This window comes from Scyliorhinus torazame, chromosome 11, assembly GCF_047496885.1.
Source record: "Scyliorhinus torazame isolate Kashiwa2021f chromosome 11, sScyTor2.1, whole genome shotgun sequence".
Lineage (NCBI taxonomy): Eukaryota > Metazoa > Chordata > Chondrichthyes > Carcharhiniformes > Scyliorhinidae > Scyliorhinus > Scyliorhinus torazame.
In genome coordinates, this window is record NC_092717.1 from 120,103,171 (window position 1) to 120,124,835 (window position 21,665).

Here is a 21,665-nt window from a genome sequence, read left to right on the forward strand (position 1 = left end):
GCCCATCGAGTCTGCATCGACCCTTTGAAAGAGAACCCTACCTAAGTTGCTCTCGGCCCACTCCCCTGCCTATCCCCGTAACCCTACCTAACCTGTACATCTTTGGACACGAAGAGGCAATTTTATCATGGCCAATCCACCTAATCTGCAAATCTTTGGACTCTGGGAGGAAACCGGAGCACCCGGAGGAAACCCATGCAGACAGGGGGGAAATATACAAACTCCACACAATCACCCAAGGCCAAAATTGAACCTGGGTCTCTGGCACTGTGAGGCAGCAGTGCTAACCACTGTGCCACTGTCAAACATGTAACATTCCTCCAGCTCTCCTACCCTCATCCCCTAACTCCCTATGCCCCACATGCCCCATGCCAATATATGCCTCTTTATTCATCCCCGTATCTCTTTTTAATGCCTCAATGCCACTTCACCAACCCTCCATGACCCTTTATAACTCCTATTCCAAACTATGTCCCACCACATACCCCCATGATCCTTTTTAGCCCCTATTCCAACTTAGTGCTTATCCACACAAGCTCATGCTCCCCGCCCACTACCCTTTGCCTTACACCTACCAGGAGCACCAGGAAACCCACACAAACATGGGGAGAAGTGCAAACTCCACACAGATTGTCATCCAAGGCTGGAATTGAAACAGGGTCCCTGGTGCTGTGAGGCAGCAGTGACAACCACTGTGCCCTCATGCTGCCCAAATCAAAGTGGAGAATGTGGGCATCAATCCCACTACCTCTCACATGCTAACCGAGCGCTCTACCATTTGAGCTAATTTCCCTAACCTACTTTGTCTTTTGATATACTTTCAGTGTTAGCTAAAGGAGGATAGGTCACCAAGAAAATTAGGCATCTAAATATATGACTAGCGGTAGGTGTGAAAATAATTCCTGTTACTTCCATGTATGTAAACAGGAGGGGAATCGGTTGGGCCTTACATGTCAGGGACATTGAAAGGTAAAGAAATGGAAAGTGACACACCTAAACTACTTTGGCTTGATAGTTTTAATGTAAAGAGGTCAAGCTAACACAAAGGGTTATGGATCACCAAGTCAGCACAGGAAGGACAGAAGTGCTTGAATAGGAGATAAGAGGGGTATGTGTTAACAAGAAAGTTCTATTAATTGGGGACTTTAATCAATGGTATTTCCAATATCCAAATTGTTTGGAAGCTAAGTTGATAAATACAATTCATGACTTAATGTGATGGGTAAGCCACAAAGGCACTAACCTTGTGCTAGTAATAATGACCACAGAGTGTCTACATTTCACATGATGCCAGACACGGGAATACCGAGGTCCTGGAACAGGATATAATTTTAAAGGATCAAAATTCAAAAAATTGCAGCCACAGCTTAAGAAAAGACTTGGTGCGATTTGTTTAACAGTGTGTCAACAAAGACAAGTGGAACACTTTTAAAGGCATAATATATAGTATGCACAGAAATAAAATTGGATACTTAGTGTCAGCAAGTATATGCTAAACAAATTACTCTATCTGGATTAATACATTAATCAGGAAATAAATGACTTTTACAAATTCTGCAGGATGAAATGTTGAGAGGAATATAGAAGCATGTAGAAAGGGGCTAAGAGATATCTGCAGACACAAGCAATAATAGCAAGACATTTCCAAAGTAAGGAGACAAAACAAAGGTAACAACCATAACAGATGTAATGGAACTGAAACTAAAGATAGTTACCATTCTGAATGATTGCTTACTTAAATTATTCATAAGCGAGGAAATAAATAATACGTCTTCCCTAAGTAATAATGACATAAAAAACATTGCTGACTTTGATATAAAGAGGTGGAATTCTGAGGTAGTCTAACAAAACTCAAAACAAATAAAACTTTGGGGATAAATGTTGATCACCCAAAGTACTAAGGAATGGTGGAGGATGTGGTACAGTATAAACTAATGCCGCCAGTTTCAAAAAGGGACAAAGAAGATGCAGGTAACTTTAATGGTATATAAATTAATAAGTTGATCATCAGGAGCAAACATTAGGATTATTTGTGTAATAATACACTTGTAAACAACAGAGAACATGGATTCAGAAGGGAAGGTACTGTGTGGTTAAACCTTTAGACCTTTTTTGAAGAAGTGACATTTCAAGTGACCTGTGGACAACCTTCCTACATACTGCACCAAACTTTCAAAGAGGAATGTTGCAGGTATTGGGACCTTCACTGTTTCTATTTTACATCCATCACTAGATTCCAAAATTCAATACAAATTGATTACATTTCCAGATGTTGCAATTGGGAGAGGAAGTTGATTCTGAAGAGGTAGCTTCGGAAGCAAAAAATAAATTAGTATGTACACGCAGGCAGACAAAACAATGGCAGATGAGATTCAATGTTGTCAGAGTTCTACAGCCTGGAAGAAAACTATGTGGCACACATTCTCCCCAAATTGTACTGAAACTGTTAATCATGAGCGGAAAGAGCACTGGAGCCTCAGTAGACTCAATGTGAGAGATGTGATCTCCCATTCATTCAAGGCAATAATGCCCCCAAAAAGATGAGGAATCACTAAAACATTTTTTTGCCTGCAACTTTTGGACACTGTTAATGAGAGCCGACTTATAAAATGTATGAGGCTTCCTGTTGACACTACTGAGTCATTGATCAGTACACTCCATTGCCAGGACATCCAAAACCTATATGGAACACACTACTCCATGTTCAACTGCTGAATCAACTAAGCATGTATCAAAATGGTAGAGGGCAAGTAGAAGACATCATGCTCAAAGTGTATAGTGCTGATTCCACTGTCCAGTTTTTGTCATTAGGACTCAGGGATATTTGCAAGCACTGGAGGCATTACCAAAGAGAGAAGGCTGGTCCCTAGTTTCAGAATGCTGAGGTATGTGGAAAGACTGAAAAAACAAGGGATGTTTCAGCACTGAAAGGAGGTGATTGAGAGATCATCTATTGATGTGTATAAGAAATAAAATGGTACTGAAAAGTAAAGGCAGGAAGTTAACTTAAACTGAATTGTAAAAGTAGGACAAGGGGACAAAGAGTCAAACTAATAAAAGGTAAAACTGTCAACAATATCACAGAAGTATTTCCACAGAGAGTTTTGGATAAAGAAGAAACAAAAAACATAAATTATTTGGTGGAAGGATTGTGGGACCTTTCTGAACGAATGGGCTATAATTGGTTAAATAGCCTTTATCTGTAATTATCTTGTGATTTGTTGTGTGTTAGTGCATAACGTTCTCAGAAAGTTAAAGGTCAATTTAAATGAGAATTAATGCAGTACTGAAGTTAAGACCAAGCGTTGGGAGATGGAATCTTTCAGCAGTAAAAAATGCCATTAATAAATGTCCTATTTTAGTACTTCTGTATCGGTGTAATAAGATCTTTGTGAGACTGTTTGTAAAACACGTTTAACCCACTGTGAGGTCAAACATTAAGTAAGGAAAAATAGAATCTTTACATTTACCTACTCTGGTCCCAGTTGGCAGCGAATAATGGCAGGATCTTCCTACCATAGTGATCTGGCTGTTCAAGGACTCCTGGAAAGCCATCCACCAGAGCCCGTTTGATGCCGGGGTCGTCCGCTTTGAAGTTTTTGAACATGTCCAGGTTTTGTTGCCGGTACTGGAAATACTGGGCAAGAAGTCTGAAGGCCTCGAAGTGGTTAAACTTTCTGGCTCTCAGAAAGCGCAGGATGAAGGCATCGTCCGTGCGCAGGAAGCCGATATCAGGGCGGGTTATGATCATGTCTCTGACCTGCTGGATGTCCTGGTGTAAGGCGTCTGGATTCTCATTCAGCTCCAGCCGAGATTTCTCGACGATTTCCGCGCTGAGCCCGGATTGCAGATGGGTCATTTTGGCGCGAACAACAACATAAACAAACGGCCCTTGCTCTGGTTTTCTGACGACCCACTAATGATGATCAGACTCGACCGTCGCAACCAGTGCTGTGCCCATGGCCCTTTCGAACAGCTGATGAATTTGTCAAAAGCGTTACCTTATTCCACATTCCCTTCCATCTGGTGACAAAAGATGATGCTGAGGCGAAGCCACATTGCTGACCTTCTGGGACATACATGTGTGTAAAAAAGAGATACGTTATCCGTTACTGTAGAACCATATAATGTTCATATAATAATAATATAATACAATGTCCATATTCATCGCGTATCTACTCAGCTCTTACACTCCGTTCTCATTACAGTGTATCTCATGGACTTTAACTCAAACAACCACTCCAACCCTGCCCCCATTTAGCCACGCGTGAATCTATGAGAAAAATAATTCGGAAATCCCCTTAAAGAAAAATATGTATTTATTGAAATGTTAAAACGCTTGCCATTCTCTGGCGAGTCTACTTAAAGGGGTTAACGTGAAACTATAAATATTAAGTGGCTCTCAGAAAGCAGCAAATGGGAAAGGGGAACTTGACTCTCCCACATTAAAATTCTAGGTCTTACATTCCTGCTCAACAGCGTTTCTCTAAAGATGACGGTTGTAACAGATTAGTTGAAACGCCAGGGGTTTATCGTTGCTAAAAGTATGGTGGACTCCTGGAATTCGATGTCCAAGTCAGTAAAAATCGTGGAATCTCATAAAATAAATCCAACATTGTCTCGTAGCCCAGTAACTCTAATTGGAAGCACAAGGACCCGGTGACCCCTCGAAACAACCCCACCATCTCATAGAATAAAATTGAGATTTGTTTTTTTAAAACACCCTGGCCCAGGTTTTGTATCCGCTGTGCATAGTTTATAATAGAAATATTGACACTTACTTTTTCTGCACATTCCCCCAGTGCCGGTTGCTAAGCATTTAATTTCCCGTGCTATCTTCCTTGATTTTGTGTGTGTAGAATTTTCCTGATTCTTTTTGAGCGCCGTGCAAGGGGTCGTTTTTTGCTAAAAGCTTCGATTTCTGTTGGCCTCAAAAAAAAATGCGGCCTGTAGCCCTGTGGTGGGATCCGCTCTGTGTGTAAACGGCCAAGGTCCAAATGTGGAGCTGGGAGCAAGTGAGAGGATAGCACAGTCAGGATAAACTGAGGTACCCTCAGATCTACACTGACATCTACAATCCCAAACCGGAGTTACCAGCATGTTATATTGCCATACTAAGTGAAACTCCTTTCTGTTCAAAGTGTATCAGGTAAACTGCTCCATCAAATGAGATTAAGGGGGGGGGGGGGGTCACCACAATTTGATGACGGTTACACCGAAAGATTTGCACATTCGTTTCAATGTTCCTACTGGCATGCTTTCATTTAATCCTAAATTCCCAAACCCAACAGCAGAAAATAAATTGATATTGTCTGAGGCAAAATAGATGGGAAATTGCTGCCCCTCATTTATCAGAGACAGACTGCTGTTTACCGCCTCTACAACGCCACTGATATTGTGCAGAAACCACACACAGTACTGCTGAAGAATTGGTTTTGCCTGAGCCAGCTGAGTGGGTACATGCGGATGAATTGCAGATGGAGGAGCTGTCCATGCAGGGAATAGCTGGGCGAGCAGCCATGGAGAAAAAAAAGACTTGGATGCGGCAATAATGAAGGGCAACGAATGCTACCGCTGTTAAGAAGTGGAACCTCACCTTGGTTTGGGATTTTATTTTTTGCTTTTTGTGGGGTTTGTTAAAAATTCTCCTCTCCTGCAATGTTGTCTCCTCAGCTGGGCAGTGGAATGATGTCTTTGCCAACAACCGATTTCTCCTGAGTGCTTTGAATAGAGCCCCCAGACCCGCTGTGGTGCCAGCAAGGAGCGTGTGTATGCAACACACCAGGAGGCGACGACCGGGTCCTAATGCCCGCAAGTCTCTTCACATGATCCAACTTAGCTGGCAAGGTGACCTCCCACTATCATAACACATCTCCCCCGCCCCTCCCCACCGTTCTCTTTTTGTATAGTGAGAGCTAGTTCTATTTTGAGAATGTTTGCGTTTACTTTACCAACTAGGATTTCACGTCTTTCACGAGCACCTCAACAAATTACAAGGTATCAAATTTAAGTTGAATGGGTTGCCATACACTTTAGATATTTTCCACATTTCATAAGAAGTGCAAAGTAAATTAGATGCCTTTGCTTCGTGAAAGTTTAACTGGAATTCATGACTTCAGCTCTATTTAGTTGTTCCCAGTGGCTGCCTACGCTATTGATAAGTGCTATCAAATCCATTGGTCGTGATGTGTAGTAACACGTGCAGCTAATTGTGTTTCAAATATTTTGGCGCACTAATGGTTTAAAATACTATTGATAATCAACACTTCAAACACGAGTGGTGGATTGAACCATGCAGAGTTTATAGCCAGGATGTTTGGAATTCAACTTAATCAACTGGAATCTTCTTCTTAGACAGTCCCTCAGGATCAGGGATCCTGTTTCCACTCAGATAAGCTGGGCTTCTGAAATGGCTGATGATCAACTGGAATACAATATGTGGATTTTAGGACTGTGGGGAAATTGGTAATTGAAACTGCCTTCAAAATACAAGTAGGTTGAATGGGAAGAACTACATCCATGGCAGCAAACCTATCTGCTATAAATGGAAGAGAAACTAAATGGAGGCTGAAACTACAAACTGATTCCCATATACTGATCCCCATATACTTCAGGGCGTCTACCTCAGTTTATCTGCTGCTGAAACCCTCATACATGCTTTTGTTATCTCTGGACTTGATCATTTCAATGAGCTCCTGTCCAGACTCCCACCTTCCATCCTCCAAAAACGTAGTCATTCAAATCTCTGCTGCACGTACCTAACACACACCAAGTACAATCCACCCATCACCTTTGTGCTCACTGACCTACATTAACGCCTGACTGAGTAACATATTAATTTTTAAATTCTCATTGTTGCTTTCACAGCCACCGATGATCGCGCCCCTACCTAACTCTGTAATCTCTTCCAGCCCCTCAACCCTCTGAGATATCTGAACCAATCTGATGTTGGGCTACTGTGCTTCCCTTATTTTAGTTGTTTCATCATTGGTGGTCATGCTTTCAGTTGCCTAGGTTCTATGCTCTGGAATTCCCTCCCTAAATCTCTCTGTCTCATTTTCTTTCAAGACACTTCTAAAAATCTACCCATTTGACCAAGACTTTGGTAATTTGCTCTAATAACTCCTTGTGAGGCTCAATGTTAGATTCTATTTATAACAATCCTGTGAAACTCCTTGGCATGTTTTTCTATATAAAAGGTGCTATGTAAATGTGCATTGTTGTTCATGCTCTTTGTAATAACCCTCATGAGACCCACGGGGACACCTCAATTGATCTCCCCATGGGATTCGTGGAATATGAGCTCTCACTGAAGCCTGCCCAGCTAGGGCTCGTAAATCTGCGTAATAAACGTCGCCCAGACTGGGACCAGCATGACCGGTCATCCTGGTTGGGGCCTTTGAACTGTAAACTGCCTTGTGGTCATTTCTTTGTGTTGGTTTGTTAAATACTGTTTAGCTTACCTTCTTGTGCCTCCTGAGCTTTTATACTTTCGACCCCGTATACTGATCCTCGTGTATTGACGCCCTTTGCTTCTTCTTCTTGAGTTCTCTGCCAGACGGCAGATCTGACACACAGTGCTGCAATCTCCATCCCAGCCAAAATAAATGTCGGCACCAACCTGATCGACAGATGAAGATTGCAGGTGGGCATGCCGGGAGTAGCACCAGGCACACCAAAAAATTAGGTGCCAACCTGGTGAAGCTACAACATAGGGCTACTTGTAAGCCAAAAAACATAAGCAGCAAGTGATGAACAGAGCTAAGCGATCCCACAACCAACGGATCAGATCTAAACTCTGCAGTCCTGCCACATCCAGTTGTGAATGGTGGTGGTCAATTAAACAACTCACCAGAGGAGAAGGCTCCACAAATAATGATGGTGGAGTCCAGCACAAGGCTGAAGCATTCGTAATAATCTTCAACCAGAAGTCCCGAGTGGATGACCCATTTTGGTTCCTCCAGAGGTCCCCAGCATCACAGATGCCAGTCTTCAGCCAATTTGATTCACCCATGTGATATTAAGAAATGGCTGAAGGCATTGGATATTGCAAAGGCTATAGGCCCTGATAATATTTCGGCAATAACTTGCTGTGCCCCAAGCCTAGCTGTTCCAGTACAGCTACAACACTGGCATCTACCCGGTAACGTGGAAAGTTGCCCAGGTGTGTCCTGCATATAAGAAACAGGACAAATCTAACCCAGCCAATTACCACCCTATCAATCTACTCTACATCATCAGAAATGTGATGGAAGGAGTCATCAACAGTGGTATCATGCATCACTTGCTCAGCAATAACCTTCTCACTGATGCTTCAGTTTAGGTTCCACCAGGGTCCCTCAGCTCCTGGCCTCATTACAGCCTTGGTTCAAACATGGACAAAAGAGCTGAATGCCAGAGATGAGATGAGAGTGACTGCCCTTGACATCAAGACAGCATTTGACCAAGTATGGCATCAAGGAGCCCCAGCTAAACTGGAGTCAATAGGAATCAGGGGGAATACTCTCCACTGGTTGGAGTCATACCTGGCACAAAGGAAGATGGTTGTGGACATCAGCTCCAGGACAACACTGCAAGAGTTCCTCAGGGGAGTGTCCTATGTTAAGTAATGGGTAAAGAGACATTGCAATTAGTTGTCTCATTTATGTTAAGTACCCATTAATTGACACTGATATGTAAAGGGGCTTCAGGTGGCCTCTGTCAGGTGATGTATAGTTAGAGTTTTGTGCAAAGGCTGTTGGAATGAAATAAATGTCTGTTTGTGAAAAAAGGAACAGAACTTTAGACTCTTCATATCACAGCAACTAAAACGTCTAACAATTGGTAGCAGAGGATGGTTGCTGTGAAAATGTGAAGGGTTGAAAGACACAACTTTTCCACATCAAACCAAGGACTGAGTGAGAAAAGAAGAAAAAAAAAGGGATCTATGGCTGAACCGAGGATAAAGATGGCTGGATATGACTATCTTCCCTTATTTTCTTAAAGGGAATCATACGACCAATGGAGAAGTGCAGCAGTTATGTGGACTAAGGTAACTGCTTTGGGAAAGAGAAAACAAGGTATGGCATTGGCTCTTTCTCTTCCATATGGCAGTAAAATCCGAAACAAAGTGCTTTCTGTGCTGGAATTGGAAGAGTTAGACTCAGAAGAAGGTCTGGAGACTTTATTACATTATATGGATAAGATTTAAAAGAAAGATGACTTGTTAAGTGCATATGAAGCATGGTCGGATTTTGATAAGTTCCAGAAAATGGAGGATATCTCCATGGAAGTCTATATAATGGAATTTGGCAGACTGTATAAAAGGCTGCAGAAACACAACCTGGAATTTCCACAGTCTGTGTTGGCCTTTAAATTACTTGACTGTGCTAGAGTGAGCAACATGGATAGGCTCCTGGTTTTAACAGGAGTTCAGTTTACTGATAAGGATACCTTATTTGAACAGATGACAAAAGCTTTACAAAAGTTTCTGGGGAAACATTCGATTCCGATAGCTTTGATGACCCAAATAGGTCAGCCTGCAATAAGGCAGAATATGGAAGATACACTACTGACAGGATGGCGAAATCGTATGGCTACAAACAGGGCTCAAGACTATAGAAGGAGACCGAGACAAGGAAATTATGAAGACAGAAACCCAGTTAGAACCTACAATAGGAAGATGAACCCCAGAAATGCACGGGGCATGATAAATCGATGTTTTCAATGTGACTCTCAATACCATTATGCTTTCAACTGTCCAACTCATTATGATAGAGTGTTTGAAGCAACACATGATGCGGAAGACGAAGAAGAGGAAAAAGATAATGACCAGAAAGAAGGCATTGTCCTATTGACAAGCAGTTTTACGCCGGTAATGAGGGTGTTGGTTGCAGAATCCTTCAACTGTGCTGTATTGGACAGTGGCTATATATCTACTGCGTGTGGAATTGACTGGTTAAAATGTTACCTGGACTCTTTGAATGCTGAAAATTGTAACAAGGTTAAGAATTTGAAAGTTCCACAAGTTTCAGGTTTGGGGATGATAATACTCTGAAGTCGCTGAAAAGAGTGGTAATCCCTTGCAATATTGCCGGAGTGAATCATTTCATGAGCACGATGTTGCATCAAGTGAGATACCTTTGCTTCTGAGCAGACCGTCAATGAAGAAAGCACACATGAAACTGGATATGGAACAGGATAAGGCAACAGTTTTTGGAAAGACGGTGGACTTACAATTTACACAGTCGGGACACTATTGTATTCCATTAATGACAAATAATATTTCAAGTAGAGTGGTTAAGGATTTGTTAATGGCAATTGAAAATGGAACTTGCTTGTGGTATTAAAACTGCTTTGGCAATTTGCACATCCGTCTGCTCGGAGGCTGAAAAATGTCTTAAAGGATACAGGGGCAAGGGATGACAACTATACTAAACTGATAGAACAGGTTAGTGACCGCTGTGAAGTTTGTAGGAAGTACAGAAAGACACCAGCACAACCGATAGTATCCCTACCTTTGGCCAGGGACTTTAACGACATTGTGGCCATGGACCTTAAGATCTGGGATAAAGCAAACAATATATTTATTTTGCATTTTGTAGATTTAGCAACCAGATTTAGTCAATCAACGATTGTACGAAGTAAAGAAAAGAGAGTAATTCTGGATCAAATCATGGAAAAATGGATAGGGACGGGAATGGGTCCATTCTTATGGACAATGGGGGAGAATTTCTTATGGACAATGGGGGAGAATTTGCTAATGATGAGTTTAGGGATATGTGTGAAAACATGAACATCTGAGTTATGAATACGGCTGCAGAAAACCCATTTAGTAATGGTGTCTGTGAAAGAAATCATGCTGTCATCGATGACATGCTTCAGAAAATTTTAGCAGATCGACCAAATTGCAGGTTGAATTCAGCTTTAGCATGGGCAGTACATGCAAAGAATTCATTGTAGATGGTTGGGGGCTATAGTCCTTATCAATCAGTGTTTGGTAGAAATCCTAAAATTCCGTCCATTTTGGATGACTAGCCTCCAGCTTGTGAGGGGACTACAATTAGCTCTGGTTTTGCTGAACATTCAAATGCATTACTTAGCAGTAGAAAAGCTTTTTTGGAAGCAGATATCTCTGAAAAAATTTGCAGAGCTTTAAGACATAATGTACGGCCATCAGATGCCGTTTTTCAGCAAGGAGGCATGGTATACTATAAGAGAGACAATTCTAATGAATGGAAAGGCCAAGGGAAGATCACAGGCATAGATGGCAAAACAATTATTTTGCAACATGGTAATCAAACTGTTAGGGTACATTCGTCAAGGATAATGGGTACAGATTACAAATTTTCAAATTTAGACAGAGCAGACAGACATGACGAGGAACCAGAGTCATCTGGTATGCATGTGTTACAGAACTATGAGGACCAATTAACTGATGTAGACAGGGTTTCTGTGGAGGAACAGAACACTTCTGATGAATTAAAACAGGCCATTTTTCCGAAAGGGCAACTGCCAAAAGTTGGTACAAAAGTGACATACTTGCCTGAAGGGTCTAGTCAATGGAAGGATGCAACTGTTATTAGTAGAGCAGGGAAGGCCACTGGAAAGTATAAACATTGGTTGAATGTACAGCATTCAGGGGAAGGCGTCAAGACAATGGATTGGGAAAACAAAGTTCAAAAATGGAGGGCACAGAAACGCAGTGCCAGTTCAGATAGTAAATTGGATAGTGAACAGGTCCACAGGAAAAGGTCGAGAATTATTGAAAGGGCATCGCACAGCAGAAGGGAAAGATCAAGCAGTAGCAGTACAGAACGAGATACCAGGCGGGAGAGGGGACGTAGTTTATCAAGATCTCGGAACATGAGTAAGACTACGAATACTAATAGGATTAGAAGCCCACATGCACGTAAGATTTTGGTGGCTTCAAATAAATTAGATGAAAAAGTTATCAAAGAAGCTAAACAGCAAGAATTGCATAGTTCGGGTGAATTTGGGGTATACACAGAGGTACTGGATAGGGGACAAAGAGCTCTATCCCACAGATGGATTTGCACGGAAAAGATTCTTCCGGATGGAACTTTTCAGGCAAAGGCCAAGCTTGTGGCAAAGGGATTTGAAGAAAACTTAGAAGATCAGGATTTAAGGGTAGATTCACCGACAGCAGGAAAGGTTATTTTAAAGACCTTCTTGGCTCTATTAGCCACAAAGGCATGGGAATGCAAATCTATAGATACAAAAGCTGCCTTTTTGCAGGGGCATCAGCTCCAGAGAGACATTTTTCTCTGTCCTCCTAAAGAAGCAGCTAACACAGAAGGGGTACTCTGGAAGTTGAACAAATGTGTATATGGATTAAATGATGCATCTAGAGTCTGGCATTTTTCGGTAAGGTCAGTTTTGTTAAAGTTAGGCTGTTGCCAGTTGAAAGCAGATCCTGCACTGTTTTACTGGCACTATAAAGGAAATCTTTCTGGCATTTTTATGATGCATGTCGATTACCTTTTGTGGGGTGGGACTAGTGATTTTGAAGCTATTGTAATCCCTGGTTTGAGGAAAGAATTCAGGGTTGGAGGTCAGGCTTCCGGTGCATTTAATAATATTGGACTGGAAATTGGACAGACTAAGTCAGGGGCAACTTTACGTCAGCAATCTTATTTGGAAAGCATCAGCCCAATAGCAATAGTCGTGGCCGAGTTTCACAAAAAGACGCAATGGTTTCAAAGATAGAAAAAGAGCAACTACGAAGTTTAATTGGGCAAGTGAACTGGTTAGGTAGACAGACTAGACCGGACGTGAGTTTTGATGTCTTAGAGTTGAGTACAAAAATGAATGATCCCAAAGTGGAAGACATAATAAGAGCAAATAAAGCATTGGCCAAACTAAAAATGCAGGAGTGTGTTTTGAAGTTCCCGGTTTTAGGTGACCTTAGGCACTTGAAACTCATAGTTTATAGTGATGCGTCCTACGCAAATTTATGTGATGGGGTTTCAAGCGCAGGAGGTTTTATAATTTTCCTTTTGGGGAACAATGGTAAATGTTGCCCACTTGTGTGGGAAACAAAGAACATAAGGAGAGTGGTAAAAAGCACTTTGGCTGCTGAGACGTTAAGCCTTGTCGAGGCGGTGGATATGGCCTTTTATATAAGTATGATATTGACAGAAATTTTGGGATTGGGGATTTGGGTAATATACCTATTGACTGTCACATTGACAATAAATCCCTGTGGGAAAATGTGCACTCTTCAAAATGTGTAAATGAAAAGAGGTTACGGATAGACATCGCAAGTTTGAAGCATATGTTGGACAGAGGGGAAGTAACAAAAATTAAATGGGTCGACAGGAGCTAGCAATTGTCAGACTGTTTTACGAAAAGAGGGGCGAGTTCACAGAAACTTTGGGATATTGTTAATGAAGGGCGCTTGTTTCTGTGACTTTTGTTTTTTCTTTCTCGTCCAAACAAAAAAAATGGGGGGGGGGGGAAATCATGTGTGTGTTTTTGAGTTTCTTGAAATTTTGTTTTCACCTAATTATTATTTTTTCTCCAAGGAAGGGGAGACTGTTAAGTAATGGGCTTAGAGACATTGCAATTAGTTGTCCCATTTATGTTAAGTATCCATTAATTGACACTGATATGTAAAGGGACTTCAGGTGGCCTCTGTCAGGTGATGTATAGTTAGAGTTTTGTGCAAAGGCTGTTGGAATGAAATAAATGTGTGTTTGTGAAAAAGGAACAGAACTTTAGACTCTTCATACCACAGCAACTAAAATGTCTAACATCCTAGGCTCAATCATCTTCAGCTGCTTCATCAATGACCTCACTTCCAACATAAGGCCAGATATGGGAATATTCACTGATAATTACATAATGGCCAGCACCATTCGCGACTCCTTAGACACTGAAGCAGTCCACATGTAAATACAGCAAGACTTGGACAATATCCAGACTTCGGCTAACAATTTGCCCCACAGAAGTTTCAGGCAATGACCATCTCCAATGAGGGAGCCAAGCCATCGCCCCTTGATTCAATGGCATTACCATCACTGAATCCTCCACTATCAACATCCCGGGGATTACTATTTACCACATACTGAACTGGACTAGCCATATAGAAACTGTGGCTACAAGAGCAGGTCAGAGGTGTGGAATCCTGTGGCGAGTAACTCACCTCCCATTTCCCCCAAATCTGTCCATCATTTACAAAGCACAAGTCATAGTCATAGAGTTGTACAGCACAGAAAAGGTCATTCGGCCCATTGAGTCTGCACCGACAATAACTACCCCTAATCTCGCGCTAATCCCACTTACCAGCACTTGTCCCGTATCTTTGAATGTGATTGTTTTTAAGTGTTTATCCAAATTATTTTTAACGGTTCTGAGGTTTCCAGCCCCCACTGCCTTCTCAGGAAGTGCATTCCAGATTCTCACCAGCCTCCGAGTGAATTTTATTTTCTCACCTCCCCCAGAATGTCCTGTCACTCACCCTAAAACTAAGCCTCCTTTTGATTGACCCCTCAAATGAGGGGAACAGCTGCTTCCAATTTACCCTGTCCAAACCCTTCATAATATTATACGTCTCAATCATAACCCCCATCAACCTTCTTTGCTCTAAAGAAAACAATCCAAATGTATCCAGTCCCTCCTGATAGCCCAAATGCTCCGTCCCAGGCAACATCCTGGTGAATCTCCCCAGTATCCCCTCCAGTGCAATCACCTCCTTCCTATACCTTGGGCAGCACGGTAGCACAAGTGGATAGCACTGTAGCTTCACAGCGCCAGGGTCCCAGGTTCAATTCCCCGCTGGGTCACTGTCTGCGCGGAGTCTGCACGTTCTCCCCGTGTCTGCGTGGGTTTCCTCCGGGTGCTCCGGTTTCCTCCCACAGTCCAAAGGCGTGCAGTTTGGTGGATTGGCATGATAATTTGCCCTTAGTGACCAAAAAGGTTCGGAGGGGTTATTGGGTTACAGGGATAGGGTGGAAGTGAGGGCTTAAGTGGGTCGGTGATGGGCCGAATGGCCTCCTTCTGCACTGTATGTTCTATAGTGAGGTGACCAGAACTGCATACAGTATTCCAGCTGTGGCCTAACCAATGTTTTGTACAGCTTCAACATAACCTCCTTGTTCTTATATTCTATGCCATGACTGATAAAGGCAGGTGTCGGGCAGCACGGTGGTGCAGTGGTTAGCACTGCTGCCTCATGGCGCAAGGTCTCAGATTCGATCTCGGCTCTGGGTCACTGTCCGTGTGGAGTTTGCATAGTCTCTCCATCTTTGCGTGGGTTTTGCTCCCACAACTCAAAAAAGATATGCAGGGTAGGTGGATTGGCCACGCTAAATTACCCCTTAATTGGAAAAAATGAATTGGGTACTCTAAATTTATTTAAAAAAAAGGTAAAGGCAAGGCAAGCATCCCATATGCCTTCTTAACTACCCTATTCACCTGATCCGCCCCATTCAGGGATCTATGAATAAGTACCATAAGATCCATCTTGTTCATCCGAGCTTCCTCGTGTCCTGCCATTAATTACATACTCCCTTGTCCTGTTTCTTCTTCCAAAGTGCATCACCTCACACTTATCAGAGTCAAATACCATCTGCCACTGCTCTAACCCTCTGACCAACCCATCTATATTTTCCTGTAACCTATGATCCTCTTCTTCACTGTTAACCACTCTACCAATCTTGGCGTTGTCTGCAAACTTACTTATCATTCTCCCCATGTCAGGAGTGTAATGGAATACTCTCCATTTGAGGGATGATTGCAGCTCCAACAACACTCAAGAAGCTCAACACCATCCAGCACAACGCAGCCCTCTTGAATATTACCCATTCCACAAACGCTCACTCACTCCACCATTGACACACAGTAGCAGCAGTGTTTACCATCTACAAGATGCACTGCAAGAACTCACCAAGGCTCCTTAGGCATCACTTCTAAACTCATGACCACTACCATCTAGAAGGACAAGGGCAGCAGATACATGGGAACATCACCACCTGGAGGTTCCCCTTCAAGTCACTCACCAGTCTGACTTGTAAATATATAATTGTTCCTTCACTGTCGCTGGATCAAAATCCTGGAACTCCCTCCCTAATGTGGTGATATGCCTGTGAATAATATTGCATGCACTCAGCAATGTGACCTCCCACCAGCAGGTGGCATCAGAGATCAGTCAGGTAACATCCAGTTACTGGCAGAAGATTGTAAGGCATACGCAAGGACATACGCACATTGGGTAGTTCCAGAGAAACCCAGTCTGTAAGATTCTGTATGTTATCCTTCCACGTGTTAACTAATAAACCATCATTGTAAGTGAGTCATCAGCAGTTCTGTATGAATCATTGCAAGGACAAGACAGAACAGAACATGGTACCAGGAGTCTTGAACATTTAAGGAACCAGCAGAACAGACAAAGGAAAACCGGCCGAAGAACAAAACAGAAAAAAGAAGATTCTTTAACCGACCTGGTAAACTACGGCCTGTGGCGACTCAATGCAATAAAAGATGGTGAAGCTCAAGATGGAAGGTTTAAAGGCACCCCATCAGCTTCAAGTATCGGATAATGTAGACAAAAACTGGCACATTTTCAAACAGCAGTTCAAGCTCTATGTTTCTGCCCTTGACCTACAGGCACAGCCTGATAAAGGTGCATTGCATTGCTGCTCATGGTGGTAGGTCCACAAGCTATCAAAATCTACAACACATTTGCTTTTGACAGTGAAGAGGAATGCAAGAGATACAATCAAGTGATAGGGCATTGCTCGCCCCAAATAAATGCCACATTTGAAAGATATATTTTTCGTACACGTACTTAGAAACCTGGTGAATCTTTTGACAGTTTTGTCACTGACCTGAGGCTGAAGGCCCAGTCTTGCAATTTCAGTAATCTGAAATCTTCAATGATCTGCAACCAAATTGTATTTGGCATATCTAATGACAAGCTCCGTGAGATATTGCTGCGGGAAAAAGATTAGATACTGGAAAAAGCTATTACAATTTGCCATGCGAGTGAGTTGGCTGCACAGCAAATCAGGACACTCAGCTCAAAATATTTTGGCGCCAACATGGAGGAAGACGCCAGGGCCATCAGCGCTGTGGCCCAGTTCAGTAAGAAATGTGGTCTCAGTGCTGGCGGGCATTCTAAGCGGACGACAGGAGCCGTCAGCTTATGCTCGAAATGTGGCAACCGACATGGCCCGTGGCAATGACCAGCATGTGAAAAAGTTTGTTCCAGGTGCAGCCGAACAAATCATTTCGCGAAACAATGTTTTTCGTGTCCATCAATGGACAAAATTAGAGCAGTTAATGAAGTGAAGGAGATGCCTCCAGAAGAGCAGTTCTTTATTGATTCCAGAAAAGGGCCAGAACATCCAACTGAAACGAGTGAAGAAATCCTTCTGAATAGTTGTGAGCGACTATGGTCCAAACACCGAATAGCCAGACGGTTACTGCAAGTTGCAACGAGGTATGCTTGATTAGAAGCAAGTGAAGGTTCAGGCGAAAGGTGACAAATCCATTGAGGCGCTGGGAGAGCCAAAGGGAATTCCAGGCTTCTGTTTAACAGTCTTCAAAAAGGCGTATATACACAGTGGCATGATACAGGAGCATGATGAGCCCATAATAAAGCAGCTACATGATGTGAACGTTAAATGTTCAGAGTGTATACAGCCGAGGAGCTTCACTCTGGAGTTTACGTTTGAGTCAAATGAGTTTTTATAAACAAGATCATTACGAAAGCGCACTGGCTGGAATTGCGGCCTAATGAGTGGGAACACTCATTTTGTGATGTACCAGAAATCACGGGATGCACCAGCTGCCAGATCGACTGGAGGAAAGGAAAAAATGTCACATTGAAGACCATTAAAACGAAGCCGAAGCACAATGGTCGGAGCACTCGCAAAACAGCTACGAACACTGTACCAAATGACTCATTCTTCAATTTCTTCAGTCCTCCAGAAGCTCCACATTATGCAATATTAAATAAAAGTTCTGCAGCAAGACTTGCTGCTGACTTTGAAATTGGTCGACTCCTGTCTGAACACATAATTCCTTGTGCAATGTCGTATTTTACAGGAGAAATCCTTGCTGATGACACAGACTCCGAAGACGAGTACATTGATGAATCCTATGAAGATTGTGCAAGCGATGAAGGAAGCAACGGTCTGGATGGTGAGCCGGAGCTGGACGAATATGAAACGCTAGTAAAGCTGTTTCGCGGGAGAGATGGCAAACTCATTGAGGGAGCCTGTGTAGTTCTACGTCGGTGATTTGGCGGGAATGACAAGGTGATCACAAGGGACGCCCAGTCTGTGCCGGACCACGAGCAATGCGAATACTCTGAGATGGCGCACGTAGAAATGGACAGCAAGATAGCAGCAGCAGACGCCTCAGACGAAACTGATGTAGCTCTAAATATACAGAAAACGTTGTACCAATTCTGGAGAAACTAGCTCCAAAAGCATAAGGGGAACCATCAAAGCTCCATGAAGAAGTTCTGGTAGTGGACTCCCCGAGACGTGAGGCCATTCCACCACAGCGGGAGTTCGAAGAGCAAATCTCTTCATTGTGCATCTGTATGCAGCACCACAGAGACACTTGATACTGAATCAGGATGCAGTTCCATGATGTTGGAGGACACGTACATACTACCACACAATGAGGATGAGTCCCTACCTGGGCTATCTGAAAAGGTGAGGTGTGCCTAGTGATATCAAATGATGAGGAGCCATCACTTGGGCTCAAGCACAAGATGAAGGCGCAGCTCCCAGTGCTGACGGTGCTAATCCTACCCAGATACCAGAATGTGAGGCAATCCAGACACCAGAGAGTAATCCATCCCAGGTACCAGAGGATGAGGCTCTGCAGATGGTCACTGAAGGTGGCACACAATCCCTCGGAAGCATGCCGACCAACACGAGACATCTCTGCAGATTACCCACAATGCACTAATTCCATGGCGCAGCCCAGCGACAAGATGGGTGCCACCAGAGCCAAACCAAAGGCGAAAAGCACTCAAAAGATAGCTTGCAAAAAAGATAAACGGATTGGTCACAAAGTGGCACGAAACTAAAAAAGAGGAACAGAAGGGGAGTGGGGATACTGTGAGTCTCACCGAGGACACAAAGAATTGAGACATCGACAATGTGACAGACAGGCCGGTGACCATACAGCAGAGCAACAGCAGAGAGCATCGCGAGAGCACACAGCAACACAGCAGCCAACAGCAGAGAGCAAAGAAACGGAAGAAGCTGAAGACACCAGGATGGCCTACAGGAATACTAGGTGTCAAGGTGCATCATCTAAAAAGACTGAGACATAAAAGACCAGCACAGAAACCAGTCTTCAAAAACAAAGCTGACAACAGGCCAGACGACCAGTGGGGTGATCCCATGAGTAGGCACAATGAACTGTGCACAAGGGACACACACCTAGCATGCATATAGTGTCTATGGATGCATTGGTTAAATCTGTTTATACATAAATCACATATGTAAAGTAAAGATATTATCATGTTTGTATATAACGATCAACATCTCCAAAGGAAGGGGTAATGTGGTGATATGCCTGTGAATAATATTGCAATGCGACCACCCACCAGCAGGTGGCATCAGACATCAGTCAGGTGACATCCGGTTACCGGCAGAAGGTTGTAAGGTGTACACAAGGACAGTCGCAAATCGGGTAGTTCCAGAGAAACCCAGTCTGTATAGATTCTGCATTTTACCCTTCCACATGTTAACTAATAAATCACCATTCTAAGTAAGTCATCAGCAGTTCTGTATGAATTATTGCAAGGACAAGACAACAGAACACAACACCTAATAGCACAGTGGATGCACCTACATAACATGGACTGCAGTGGTCCAAGAAGGTAGCTCATTACCACCTTCTCAAGGGAAAAAGGTTGGGCAACAAATGCTGGCCTCGCTAGCGAAGCTCACATCCTGTAAAAAATGAATTTTTAAAAACTGCCTTTTAGCCAACTGCCCTCCGCCATGGAGTCCGACTTGCTGTGGCAACATACACTTTTACATGCACGTTGTAGTCCAGAGCTATGATTAATAATGGCAGAAGCTTCAATTTTCTTCCCACCATTTGGCAGACCTGTTTGGAATGTGTTATGAACCCACCTTCCAGGGCAATGAGGTCCTGGAGTGGGGCTTGAGCCCAGAGATTCTGGGTCAGAGGAAAGGATGTTCTCCTCTGCACCACAAGACCTCCATTCCATCTCTACTGATGCCCTTAAATTGATCCATTGTCTGAATCCTTTGTACACTAAAGAATCCCTCCAGTGGAGGAGTGCCCTTTGAAAGAGCACTCTCCCTCGGCCCACTCCCCACCCTATCCCCGTAACCCCATGCATTGATCATGGCCAATCCACCTAACCTGCAAATCTTTGGACACTAAGGGGAAACTTAGCCTGACCAATACACCTAATCTGCACATCTTTGGACTGTGGGAGGAAACTGGAGCACCTGGAGAAAACCTACGTAGACACAGAGACAAGGTGCAAACTCCATACCAGCAGTCACCCAAGGCCGGAATTGAACCCAGGTCTCTGGTGCTGTGAGGTAGCAGTGAGGTAAATACTGTGCCACCATATCTACCATACTGATCACCCTGCACTGATCCCTCTTCCTCATGCCCTTATATTGAGAATATAAGAAATCATAGAGTCCCTACAGTGCAGAAGGAGGCCATTCGGCCTATCAAGCCTGAACCGACCCTATCTAGGCCCACTCCCCCACCCATACCCCAATAACCCCACCTAACCTTTTGGACACTAAGGGGCAATTTATCATGGCTAATACAACTAACCTGCACATCTTTGGAGTGTGGGAGGAAACTGGAACACCCAGAGGAAATCCAGGCAGACACGGGTGAAACATACAAACTCCACACACAGTGACCCAAGGCCAGAATTGAACCTGAGCCCCTGGTGTGTGAGGCAGCAATGCTAACCACTGTGCCACTGTGTCACCCTTGATGTGAGCAGTAGTATGTTATTCTGCTCCTTGAGTCATCTCTGCCATTCAATAAGATCATGGTAAATCACCGACATCTTCCTGCGCTCTTCCCCTAACTCTTGATTCTCTTACTATTCAAAAGTCTGTCAATCTCTGACTTAAATATACTCAATGACTGAGCATCCACAGCTCATTGGGATAGAGAGTTCCAAAGATCTGCGACCCTTTGAGTGAAGATATTTCTTCTCATCGCAGTCCTAAACTGCCAACCCATTATTCTAAGACTGTAACAGTTAGTTCTAGCTAGGGGAAAAATCATCTCAACACCTATTTTGTCAAGCCCCTATTTCACGTCATCACCTGTCATTCTTCCAAACTCTAAGAAATATAGTGCTAATTGATATCATCACTTCTCATTGAACAGTCCCACCTTCCCAGAAATCTATCTAATGAGCTTTTGTTGTAGTCTATCTAATACAAATATTGGTGGCTCTGCAATGGACTAACTGCATCCTGAGAATAATCTAGTGTGACAGATAGTTGGTTTGAGGCTCTTGCAGCAGTCTGTACGGACAAAAGCAGGGACTTACCTGGGTGTCGGAGAGGCAGTGGACCTGTGTGACCCAGTCCAGAGTGGGATGATACAGATTTGGGCTGAGGTTCGAGGCCTACGCTTACCTGGGTGTTGGAGAACCACACATTCATGTGCCTGTATCGTCG

General features: G+C 43.3%; 1 protein-coding gene and 1 pseudogene across 7 annotated transcripts in view; one reads left to right on the forward strand and one right to left on the reverse strand.

Annotated features, from left to right (window-relative positions):
- Positions 1–5,709, reverse strand: part of LOC140385490 (clavesin-1-like) — a 271,602-nt gene extending 265,893 nt beyond the window's left edge. The window contains exons 1-3 of one of the 7 annotated variants that reach the window (XM_072467702.1): positions 5,597–5,709; positions 4,782–5,005; positions 3,471–4,069 (exon numbers count right to left, since the gene is read on the reverse strand). In XM_072467702.1, coding sequence (XP_072323803.1) covers positions 3,471–3,859 — 389 coding nt within the window. In that variant the 5' untranslated portion in view covers positions 3,860–4,069; positions 4,782–5,005; positions 5,597–5,709. Of the gene's footprint in view, positions 1–3,470; positions 4,070–4,781; positions 5,571–5,596 lie in introns of those variants that run through there. The other 6 variants (XM_072467706.1, XM_072467707.1, XM_072467703.1 and 3 more) reach the window with 6 other exon arrangements.
- Positions 5,710–17,571: 11,862 nt separating this feature from the next.
- LOC140385936 (nucleosome assembly protein 1-like 1 pseudogene) lies at positions 17,572–18,245 on the forward strand (annotated as a pseudogene).
- Positions 18,246–21,665: the final 3,420 nt, after the last annotated feature.